This window comes from Salvelinus sp. IW2-2015, linkage group LG9 (genome assembly GCF_002910315.2).
Source record: "Salvelinus sp. IW2-2015 linkage group LG9, ASM291031v2, whole genome shotgun sequence".
NCBI lineage: Eukaryota > Metazoa > Chordata > Actinopteri > Salmoniformes > Salmonidae > Salvelinus > Salvelinus sp. IW2-2015.
The window spans coordinates 14,772,771-14,785,035 of NC_036849.1; the positions used below are offsets into that span (position 1 = coordinate 14,772,771).

Consider the following 12,265-nt stretch of genomic DNA (forward strand, 5'->3'; position numbering starts at 1 on the left):
AAATTACTATTGAAGTCGCTTGCATTATTTACCATAAATTAATGTGAAAGTATCACGTTTTGTCCACTAGATGCCGCTGGTCCTGATACTTTTATTAATTTTCGCTGGTCTCTTGTGTTTTATTAAATGGATCACATTTTCTTTGCAACTTTCAGTAGGAAAGCAATAGCTTTTGCTCATGATGAAAATAAACTGAACAAAAATATAAACGCAACATGTAAAGTGTTGGTTTCGTGCTCTGAAATAAAAGATCTCAGTAATTTTCAAGATGCACCAAAAGCTTATTTCTCTCAAATTTTGTGCATTTCTCCTTTGCCGAGGTAATCCAGCTGACAGATGTGGTATATCAAGAAGCTGATTAAACAGCATGATCATTACACAGGTGCAACTTGTGCTGGGGACAAAAGGAGACTTTAAAATGTGCAGTTTTATCACACAACACAATGCCACAGATGTCTCAAGTTTTGAGAGAGCGCTGCGTGCAATTAGCATGCTGACTGCAGGAATGTCCACCAGAGCTGTTGCCAGAGAATTGAATGTTGATTTATCTATTGTTGCTTTTCAAGAATTTGGCAGTAAGTCCAACCTGCATCACAACCGCAGACCACATGTAGCCACACCAGCCCAGGGCCTCCACATCCAGCTTCTTCACCTGTGGGATCGTCTGAGGGGTGGGGAGTGGTTGCTGAGGAGTATTTCTGTCTGTAATAAAGCCATTTTTGTGGGTTAAAACTCATTCTGGTTGGCTGGGCCTGGCTCCCCAGTGGGTTGGCCTGGCTGCCAAGTGGGTGGGCTAATGTCCTCGCAGGCCCACCCACCCATGGCTGCACCCCTACCCAGTCATGTGAAATCCATAGATTAGGGCCTAATGAATTTATTTCTGACTGATTGCCTTCTATGAACTGTCACTCAGTAAAATCTTTGAAATTGTTGCATGTTGAGTTTTATATTTTTGTTCAGTATAGGTAGAGATCATTGAACAGAACAAGGTTATGTTAATAACTACATTTTGACAAAAATGCAGATAGAACCTTCTAGACCCAAGCGTTTGATCTGTTCAGGCATATCTACATTGTCAACACCTCAGCTGGGCTCTGTTTACACATCGCACAGGCACTCCTCTTTCTTTTCTCAAAAGCCCTGCCTGCATGTGTGTCATTGGTTGATAAGCACACTTTGTACAACAAACCTAGTGATTTTACCACGCAGACACACGTACACTGAGGCGCATATTGATTAAGAAACGCTCAATAGATAAGAGTAGGCTCGATGCTGGAAAGGCTGTCTGATGATAAAATGTAATATGCCGCACAACTGTGAGGACGGAAGTTAAGATCAAGCGGAAGTTTATTAGTCTCTAACACATTGGGATACAGCCAGGAGTAAACTGATATGCATTTAGCAACAGTGAAATAAAGGGCCAGGGTATTCATACTTCTACTTATACAATTTTAACTAAATCCATTCCTCTTCTGTGTGATTGGTACAGGATGCGTGAGAACATGTCTGCCATGGTGTGTGTGAAGGAGGAGGAGGAGGACCCTGGGGAGAAGCTGTCCCAGGATGAGATCATCTCCAGGACCAAGCAGGTGATCCAGGGCCTGGAGGCTCTAAAGCAGGAGCACAACTCCATCCTGGAGGGCCTTCTGGGCACGCTGCACTGCCTGAAGCAGGATGACCAGGGAGTCCTGGTGGAGGAGAAGTCCCTCATGATCCGCAAGTCCCTGGAGATGCTGGAGCTGGGCCTGAGCGAGGCACAGGTTAGTACACTGTATAGGTCTAGGCTACACACCTCAGGCTGGGGGAGAGCTAGAGCCCTCTGGGATCTAATCTAATGTACTTTCAAATTAGACAGCTAGATGGAGAACCCACAGGCACCTACCACCTAAATGACCTGTGTCAGTAAATCAGACTACAACCAAGGATTATCCATGAATTATTTACTACTAGTCTTTTCAGTGTTCTTCCTCACCCTTTGGACCTCTTGCCCAGTTGCCTCACCCCTAACCCCCTCGCTGTGTTTGGCCCAGGTGATGATGGCGCTGTCTGGCCACCTGAGCTCGGTGGAGTCGGAGAAGCAGAAGCTGCGGGCACAGGTGCGCCGCCTGTGCCAGGAGAACCAGTGGCTGAGGGACGAGCTGGCAGGCACCCAGCAGAAGCTGCAAAAGAGCGAGCAGAGCGTGGCTCAGCTGGAGGAGGAGAAGAAACACCTGGAGTTCATGAACCAGCTGAAGAAGTACGATAAGGACCTGTTGCCATCGGTGAGTTAACCCACACACACACACACACACACACCCAGACTGATGCACACCACCGCTTTTCATTTGCCTGGTTTACACTGAATGACAATAACAATCATCTGTCCTCCCTGTTTTCCTCTGTTAGGAGGAGAAGGACTCTGACTCCAGTAAAGAGAATCTGGATGATCTGTTCCCAGACGACCAGGATGACCAACATCCAGGCAGTGAGTCTTCTTCTTGTACCCATGTCTCTCTCTGTTCCTCACTTCACGTTTCCTCTCCTTGTTCCTACTTCCCACATTCCCTCCCCACTCCCTCCAATACATTAACTAGTCCATTTCTCCTCCTGTTGGTCTGAAAGTCCTTATCGCTGTGAGCTTTAAAGTGCTATTAGTCAGAGCTGGTTGAGTGTGGAGGCAGGCCTAATGGAAATGGACCCAGTGAGCCAGATCACATAGTCACCAGGTTGGGTTCACTCCAGCAACCAGCATGTACAGGAGAAGATCTGAGGCAGAGGGACAACACCCACTCCCCACTAAGCTGGGCATTTATTGACAAAATTAAACAAAAGGGTCCTACGTACAATATCGTATAATGATCCTACACAGAACCACTTCCAGCAAATGGGGAAAAAATCATCAGTAATCTGCATTAGTAACATATTGCAGGGATTTAAAGGGTACATCTCCAGTAATTGCTCCACCACATAGAGAGCTAATAAGATGCAGACAGGGATGTGGAGGAGGGAGAGAGAGAGAGAGGAGCAGGATCTCTCTAGTCCTTTGTTGTGTTTGTATTGGGCTGTTAATACTTTATTTTATTCCAAGTTTCTGCCTGCTTAATGAGCACAATCTAAAGAGCGAGAGGGAACGAAAGAGAGGATCAAAGGAAAGAGTGGGTAGTGCCAGGAAGCTCTCCAGAATGTGGGGGAGGCAAGCTTCAAATGCTCCTGAGTGCGCTCACATTAATCCTGCCGCCACATGAAGCAGAGCTGACTGAGACAGGGCTCTGTGTCTGTCTGTGTAGTGTGAAGTGGATTAGACTCCTCTCCTGTCCTGACTGGTACCTCCCTGAAATACTCTTATGTCTTTGGTCCCTCTCACTGCAGTGGTGGAGATGGTTTAATTGCTTGCCCCCAGCTACACTAGGTTTACAAAAGTATGTGGACACCCCTTCAAATGAGTGGATTTGGCTATTTCAGCCACACCTATTGCTGACAGGTGTATAAAATCGAGCACAAAGCCATGCAATCGCCATAGACAAACATTGGCAGTAGAATGGCCTTACTGAAGAGCTCAGTGACTTTCAATGTGGAACCGTCATAGGATGCCACCTTCACCGTCAAGTCAGTTTGTCAAATTTCTGCCCTGTTAGAGCTGCCCCGATCAACTGTAAGTGCTGTTATTGTGAAGTGGAACCGTATAGGAGCAACAACGGTTCAGTGGTAGGCCACACAAGCTCACAGAACGGGGCCGCTGACTATTGTTAACATTTTTTTTTAAAGGGTCTTAATTTGAAGTTTGTAGCGCATAACAATTGTCTGTCATCGGTTGCAACCCTCCCGACTGAGTTCCAATCTGCCTATGGAAGCAACGTCAGCACAATAACTGTTCATTGGGAGCTTCATGAAATGGGTTTCCATGGCTGAGCAACCGAACACAAGCCTAAGATCACCATGCTCAATGCCAAGCGTCGGCTGGAGTGGTGTAAAGCTCGCCGCCATTTGGAACAGTGGAAACATGTTCTCTGGAGTGATGAATCACGCTTCACCATCTGGCAGTCTAATCTGGGTTTGGCGGATACCAGGACAACGCTACCTGCCCGAATGCATAGTGACAACTGTAAAGTTTGGTGGAGGAGGAATAATGTTCTGAGGCTGTTTTTCATGGTTTGGGCTGGGCCCCTTAGTTCCAGTGAAGGGAAATCTTAATGCTACAGCATACAATGACATTCTAGACGGTTCTGTGCTTCCAACTTTGTGGCAACAGTTTGGGGAAGGCCCTTTCTTTCATGTTTCAGCATGACAATGCCCCGTGCACAAAGCGAGGTCCATACAGAAATGGTTTGCAGAGATTGGTGTGGAAGAACTTGTCTGGCCTGAACAGAGCCCTGACCTCAACCCCATCGAACACCTCTGGGATGAATTGGAACGCCGACTGCCAGCCAGGCCTAATCGCCCAACATCAGTGCCCGACCTCACTAATGCTTGTGGCTGAATGGAAGCAAGTCTCCGCAGCAATGTTCCAACATCTAGTAGAAATCCTTCCCAGAAGAGTGGAGGCTATTGTAGCAGCAAAGGGGGACCAACTCCATATTAATGACCATAATTTTGGAATGAGATGTTCAGGTGTCCACATGTTTGGTCATGTAGTGTAGATGGAGCATAGCTAGTTTTTTTTAGGTAGTTACAGTGTAGTGAACGTTTGTTCCTGTCCTCGCATATATGAAGTGAAAAGACCATGACAAGTGACCTGTTTGTGAGTGACCTTTTTGCAATGCAGCGCTACCTTTTCACGTCTATTGGATATGTTTGGCTTTGCCTAGGGCTGTGACGATCATGGAATTTTGGATGACCGTAATTGGCCAGCCAAATGAAGTAATTAATGACTGTAATAACCGTTCCTGACTGCATGTGCTGCCATAGAAATAGAATGAATAGAACGGGAATTCCCATTCAAGTCAATAATGGGTCGACTGGCGGGCAGGTTGTCACGAGTTACCACAACCACAATGTCAGGATTGGTTATATGAGTGAAGGAAAAGCAGCCAACAAGTGCTCAGCATATGTGGGAACTCCTTCAAGACTGTTGGAAAAGCATTCCAGGTGAAGCTGGTTGAGACAATGCCAAGAGTGTGCAAAGCTGTCATCAAGGCAAAGGGTGGCTATTTGAAGAATCTCAAATTTAAAATATATTTTGATTTGTTTAACACTTTCTTGGTTACTACATGATTCCATATGTGTTATTTCATAGTCTTGATGTCTTCACTATTATTCTACAATGTAGAAAAAAGTAAAATAAAGAAAATCCTTTGAGTAGGTGTTCTCAAACTTTTGTGTATATTGTAAAACATCTTGCTTTTTGGTCTTAATTTAAGGTTAGGCATAAGGTTAGCATTGTGGTTAAGGTTAAATTCAGATTTTAAGAAGTTCCTTTGTAGAAATAGTTGGGGTTTAGCCATAATCATGACTTTGTGGCTAGGGTAACTAGTGACAACCAGAACAGGCTCAACCGCACGAATGCCCGGCAGTCCCGTCTTCAGTTAGCTGCTCGTTCCTCACAAAAATAATATAAATATATAGTGCCTTCGGAAAGTATTCAGACCCTTTGACTTTTTCCACTTTTTCCACTTTTTAGGTTACAGCCTTATTCTAAAATGTATTCAATTGTTTTTTTCCCCTCATCAGTCTACACACAATACCCCATAATGACAAAGCAAAAACTTTTTTTTTTTAAATGTTTGCTAATTTATAAAATTTTATTGTATTAGATTTAGGTATTCAGACCCTTTACTCAATACTTTGTTGAAGCACCTTTGGCAGCGATTACAGTCTCCAGTCTTCTCGGGTATGATGCTACAATCTTGGCACACCTGTATTTGCGGAGTTTCTCCCATTCTTCTCTGCAGATCCTCTCAAGCTCTGTCAGGTTGTACGGGGAGCATTTGCTGCACAGCTATTTTCAGGTCTCTCCAGAGATGTTCGATCAGGTTCAAGTCCGGGCTCTGGCTGGGCCACTCAAGGACATTGAGACTTGTCCCGAAGCCACTCCTGCATTTTCTTGGATGTGTGCTTAGTGTCGTTGTCCTGTTGGAAGGTGAACCTTCGCCCCAGTCCTGAGCGCTCTGGGGCAGGTTTGCATCAAGGATCTCTCTGTACTTTGCTCCATTAATCTTTGCCTCAAGCCTGACTAGTCTCTCAGTCCCTGCTGCTGAAAAATATCCCACAGCATGATTCTGCCACCCCCATGCTTCACCGTAGGGATGGTGCCAGGTTTCCTGCAGATGTGACGCTTGGCATTCAGGCCAAGAGTTCAATCTTGGTTTCATAAGACCAGAGAATCTTGTTACCAGAGAATCTTGTTTCTCATGGTCTGATAGTCAGTCATTTAGGTCTGAGAGTCATTGGTGGAGTGCTGCAGAAATGGTTGTCCTTCTGGATGGTTTTCCCATCTCCACAGAGGAACTCTAGATCTCTATCAGAGTGACCATCGGGTTCTTGGTCACCTCCCTGACCAAGGCCCTTCTCCCCCGATTGCTCAGTTCGGCCGGGTTGCCAGCTCTAGGAAGAGTCTTAGTGGTTCCAAACTTCTTCCATTTAAGAATGATGGAGGACACTGTGTTCTTGGGGACCTGCAATGCTGCAGAAATGTTTTGGTACCCTTCCCCAGATCTGTGCCTCGACACAATCCTGTCTCGGAGCTCTACGGACAATTCCTTCGACCTCATGGCTTGGTTTTTGCTCTGACATGCACTGTCAACTGTGGGACCTTATATAGACAGGTGTGTGCCTTTCCAAATCATGTCCAATCAATTGAATTTACCACAGGTGGACTCCAATCAAGTTGTAGAAACATCTCCAAGATGATCATTTGAAACCAGATGCACCTGAGCTCAATTATAGCAAAGGGTCTGAATAATTATGTATATAAGGTATTTCTGTTTTTTATTTTTAATACATATGCAAACATTTCTAAAAACCTGTTTTCACTTTGTCATTATGGGGTATTGTGTGTAGATTGCTGAAGATTTATTTATTTTTAATCCATTTTAGAATAAGGCTGTAATGTAACAAAATGTGGAAAAAGTTAAGGGGTCTGAATACTTTCCGAAGGCACTGTATATACATACACACTCAAAGGCCGGTTTATTAGGACCCCCTTTGCCTCCAGAACAGCTTGAATTCTTTGGCCATGGAAACGTTGCTCAATTGGTATCAAGGGACTTAACGTGTGCCAGGACAATATTCCCCACACCATTAGACCACCGCTGTACCATTGACACCAGGCAGGATGTGGCCATGGACTTATGTTGCTTACGCCAAATCCTGACTCTGCCATCAGCATGACACAACAGGAACCGGGATTCATCGGACCAGGCAGAATTTGCCTGTGCTTAGCTCCATTCCGTTTCTTTTTTATCCTGATAAACTCCCAAGTCCTTAACGATTACAAGCATACCCATAATATGATGCAGCAACCACTTTGCTTGAAACTATGGAGAGTTTTACTCAGTAATGTGTTTTATTGGATTTGCCCCAAACATAACACTCTGTATTCAGGACAAAAAGTGAATTGATTTGCCACAGTTTTTGCAGTATTACTAATACTTGCAGTATTACAGTATGCCTTGTTGCAAACAGGATGCATGTTTTGGAATATTTTGATTCTGTACCAGCTTCCTTCATTTCAATCTGTCAATTAGTTCAGTATTGTGGAGTAACTACAATGTTGTTGATCCATCCTAAGTTTTCTCCTATCACAGCCATTAAACTCTGTAACTGTTTTAAAGTCACCATTTGGCCTCATGGTGAAATTCCTGAGTGGTTTCCTTCCTGTCACGCAACTGAGTTAGGAAGGACGCCTGTTTCTTTGTAGTGACTGGGTGTATTGATACACCATCCAAAGTGTAATTATTAACTGCACCATGCTCAAAGGGGTATTCAATGTCTACTGTTTACATTTTTTCCCATCTACCAATAGGTGCCCATTTTTGCGAGGCATGGGAAAACCTCTATGGTCTTTATGGTTGAATCTGTGTTTGTTTGAAATTCACTGCTCGACTGAGGGACCTTACAAATACTGTAATTGTATGTGTGGGGTGCAGAGATGACGTAGTCATTCAAAAATCATCTTAAGCACTACTATTGCACACAGTCCATGCAACTTATTATGTGACTTGTTATCAAATGTTTAACTCCTGAACTTATTTAGTCTTGCCATAACAAAGGGGCTGAATACTTATTGACTCAAGACATTTCAGCTTTTCATTTTTAATCCATTTGTAAACATCTCTAAAAATTATTGTGAGGTATTGTGTGTAGGCCAGAGACACACACAATCTTAATTTAATCAATTTTAACACAACAAAACGTGGAAGAAGTCAAGGGGTGTGAATACTTTCTGAATGACCCTGTGTGTATATATTTATTTTGACGGTTATTTTATTTTCATGACGGTCTTTATCCGTAACCATCGATTACACAGTAATTGTGCCAGCCCTAGCTTTTCCATGCATGTCGATAGAATTTGTCATTCTTGTCGCGAACTCGCAAACAGTCTTAGCTCTATGGAACACCTGGGATCATTTGTTACTGGAGAGACATTTTTGGTACTTTGGGTGTGGTGGGGAGGGTTATTACTGCAGAGGACCACTGCTTCTTCAGCCCATTGGCCCTCCTTCAGAGTCAGTACAGAGCTGTGGGCATCTAATGAGAAACCCAATCAGGTGGTTTCCAGACCTCTCGTTTATAACACACGCACACACACACCTCAACCGTACATATTTTCACACAATCTCTCATGCAGTGATATGAGACATTTGGATCGTTTCCCGACCCAACATACTTCATATGTGCCTGTACAGTGTCTCAGTTTCTCCACTCCAGCAGTAATTTTGTGTGTGCGCGTGCATGTATAGTCCATGTGAATATAGTTTATGTTATGTTAACCCCTCGCCCGCCCCCCTCCTCCTCCTCCTCCTCTGTGTGTCTCCAGTCCAGCAGCCCCACGGTAGTGCAGCAGCAGCCGCCGCCCAGCAGGGTGGCTATGAGATCCCGGCTCGCCTCAGGACCCTTCACAACCTGGTGATCCAGTACGCCTCCCAGGGCCGTTACGAGGTGGCCGTGCCCCTCTGCAAACAAGCCCTGGAGGACCTGGAGAAAACCTCCGGACACGACCACCCTGACGTGGCCACCATGCTCAACATCCTGGCCCTGGTCTACAGGTCAGCCTGGGGAAGGGGCTCTGGGGTGGGGAGGTGGGTCGTGGTGGTTGGTATTGGCTGTGGATCAATTATAGTCAATATACACTGAGTGTACAAAACATTAGGAACACCTTCCTAATATTGAGTTGCACCCCCTTTTGCCCTCAGAACAGCCTCAATTCATCGGGGCATGGACTCTACAAGATGTCGAAAGCGTTCCACAGGGATGCTGGCCCTTGTTGACTCCAATATTTCCCATAGTTGTGTCAAGTTGGCTGGATGTCCATTGGGTGGTGGACCATTCTTGATACACATGGGAAACTGTTGAATGTGAAAAACCCAGCAGTGTTGCAGTTCTTGACACACTCAAACCGGTGCGCCTGGCACCTACTCCCATAACCCGTTCAAAGGGTATGGGAGTCTCAATTGTCTCAATGCTCAAAAGTCCTTCTTTAACCTGTCTCCTCCCATTCATCTACACTGATTGAAGTGGATTTAACAGGTGACATCAATAAGGGATCATAGCTTTCACCTGGATTCACCTGGTCAGTCTATGTCATTCCTAATGTTTTGTACACTTGGTGTATGTTTGATCCTGATTGGACAAGATGTCAGCTTGTATAGTAAGAATTGTCAGCTGCTAGTTCTGGGAAATGGGAAGAATCATTGATTGCATTGCATGTTTTTAAACCTGACAATATGTTGACAAAGGGTTGTGTTGGACAAAATTGTTATTTATGTGGGGAGAGACTTGGTTATGATCCCCAATGTTGTCAAACTTGTACTTGAGACCCCGTGGCAGTGATGTAGTCAAGTCACTAAACCTCGAGGTCGAGTCCGTGGTGTCCGACTCATTTATACTTGAGTCCCTTGGTAGTGCTAACGGTAGCTTTCCAACAATATGAAAATCACGACTTTAGTCCGAGTGAAGTCAGAGTCCTGGACTCAAGTACTACAACACTGCCCTGTGGTAATAGACCTCGTTGTCAGAGAAACCATGGTAACATGCCCCATGAGTCCTCTCTCTTTTTCTCTCTCCTCTACCAGGGACCAGAACAAATACAAAGAGGCAGCCAACCTGCTGAATGACGCTCTGGCGATCAGGGAGAAAACTCTGGGCAGGGACCATCCAGCGGTGAGTGTGGTTTCTCATCAATCTCTGTGTCTCAGCAGTATTTCTGTAACCAGCCAGCCAGGAAGGTCCACTAACTGTGTCGACCTCAACAGGCTTGTGTCTCTGACTCTCCCTGGACCTCCAGTTCCCTCAGTGCAGACTCAGAGTAGCAGAGGTTAGGCTCTCTATCACCCCCTCGTGTCTGTCACATGTGGGCCCCAGACCACCCTAGTCTAAATCAAAGGTCACTGTGGGTCCCTCTGGGGTCTCAGTGGTCTGGTGGTCTGAGTGATATTCACATGGTGGAGAATCATCCAGCTGATTGGGATATAATTACATAGCAGTAATCACTTCATGTTTCCCCTCTTTGTCTTCCTCTCATCCGTCGGTTACGCCTCTAATTGGTTAAATTCACCAGATCAGTTGCACTCTGCTGCCGTGGTTGAACCTTGTGGACACTCAATTATACATGCACAGATGATTTAAGGCTGTCCTAAGAGTGTTTTCTTGCTATTTCTGTGTGTGTCAGGTGGCTGCTACACTCAACAACCTGGCCGTACTCTACGGGAAACGGGGGAAGTACAAAGAGGCGGAGCCACTTTGCAAGCGGGCTCTGGAGATCCGGGAGAAGGTGGGTCAGAGGGTGCTGGTCACTGCAAGGCATTGTGGGAATGGAGTGCTAATACTGCAGAACGATCCTGATTCCTGCTCCTCTCCAAATATATCTTGCTCAAGTTTCAAAGAACTTTGCTGTTCTTTTGAAAGTTTTCCCCTTAGTTAAACACAACTTTTTAAACTTATTTTCTGTCTATATGTTCTCCCCTGCATTCACTCCCTCCTCCCAAGCCTCCCTATAGCTTTGTGTTGTTCAAAGAGGAACTGTGACTTTGGAGAGAGTTAAGTCCTGGGAGGGTTCATTATTTTTGGCTGCACAAAATGGGATGCTTATAAAGGAGAAGCTCAGCAGTCCTGGAGATGCGAAGTGCAGTCTCTCTATTTATCTATCTCCCTTTCTGTTTCACTCTCTCGCTCTCTCCCTTTGTGCCTTTTCCTCTCATTCTCCCTCTGTGCTAAGAATGACATGTCTACTCCCTCTGTGATGTCGTCTGTGCTAGAGCTTAAGGACAGCTGAGACATTTTATTTATATTTTCCACTTCTTAAACTGATGATAAAGCTCTCTCTTGAGCTTAGAGATTTGCCACCCAGCTTTCGGCAACAGAGGAAGGAAGAAGGCTTTGCTGATGCAGGAGGAATTTTCCTGCAGTTCTCTCTTTTAATAGCAAGCGCTTTTCCCACTGTGTGAGCAGCCTCAGTCCTTGGTTTATCCCTAGGGATGAAGATTAGAAGGAGGAGGAGGGAGGATCTCTCTGAAAAGTTCCCCAGTAACATGCACTAGCCTGGTCTGGAGTTCAAAAGAAGCACTCCTCAATAAAACTCTCTCAATATATCACCCAGACCTAGCAGTTGTTTCCTTTTTGAAATCCTATACTTCTAATGATGTTAACAGTAAACCCTTCAAATCCACGTAGAAGCTTCACAGGAGAGAGGGGGAGTGAGACTCGTACACATCCAGGAGCACAGGTTGCTATTGATAATTCAGAGAGAAACCGTCAATCAGAGTAGAGCTGGACGACATGGACAAAAATCGCAATAAATTGCCTGAATTGATGCGATAACGATAAACAGAACGAAAAATGTATAACATTAATGTGCACCACAGTTTTCTTTAAATGATACTTTAAACTACTGCTACTAGTTTGGTTGTAGCCATCAATTGTCCCATTAAGAATCACCCGTATTAGTAAACGTATTTCTTTTAAAACTTCTCTAGTATAGTCTACTTATCGTAATGAACGATATCAGCAAAATGCCTGAGATAATTGTTCATTATGGTCGGTATCAATCATTTTTGGTTTATCATCTCAGGTCTAATTCAGAGAGACTGCCTCGTAATGACTACCAACCCGTAGCACTCACGTCTGTAGCCAT

General features: G+C 44.8%; 1 protein-coding gene across 7 annotated transcripts in view; it reads left to right on the forward strand.

The window, feature by feature from the left end:
- Positions 1-12,265, forward strand: part of LOC111968644 (kinesin light chain 1-like) — a 36,978-nt gene that overhangs the window by 12,028 nt on the left and 12,685 nt on the right. For all 7 annotated transcript variants that reach the window (XM_023994389.3, XM_023994390.3, XM_023994392.3 and 4 more), the window contains exons 2-7: positions 1,490-1,760; positions 2,031-2,261; positions 2,386-2,464; positions 8,954-9,182; positions 10,209-10,296; positions 10,805-10,906. In XM_023994389.3, the coding sequence (XP_023850157.1) occupies positions 1,490-1,760; positions 2,031-2,261; positions 2,386-2,464; positions 8,954-9,182; positions 10,209-10,296; positions 10,805-10,906 (1,000 nt within the window). The remainder of the gene's footprint in view (positions 1-1,489; positions 1,761-2,030; positions 2,262-2,385; positions 2,465-8,953; positions 9,183-10,208; positions 10,297-10,804; positions 10,907-12,265) is intronic.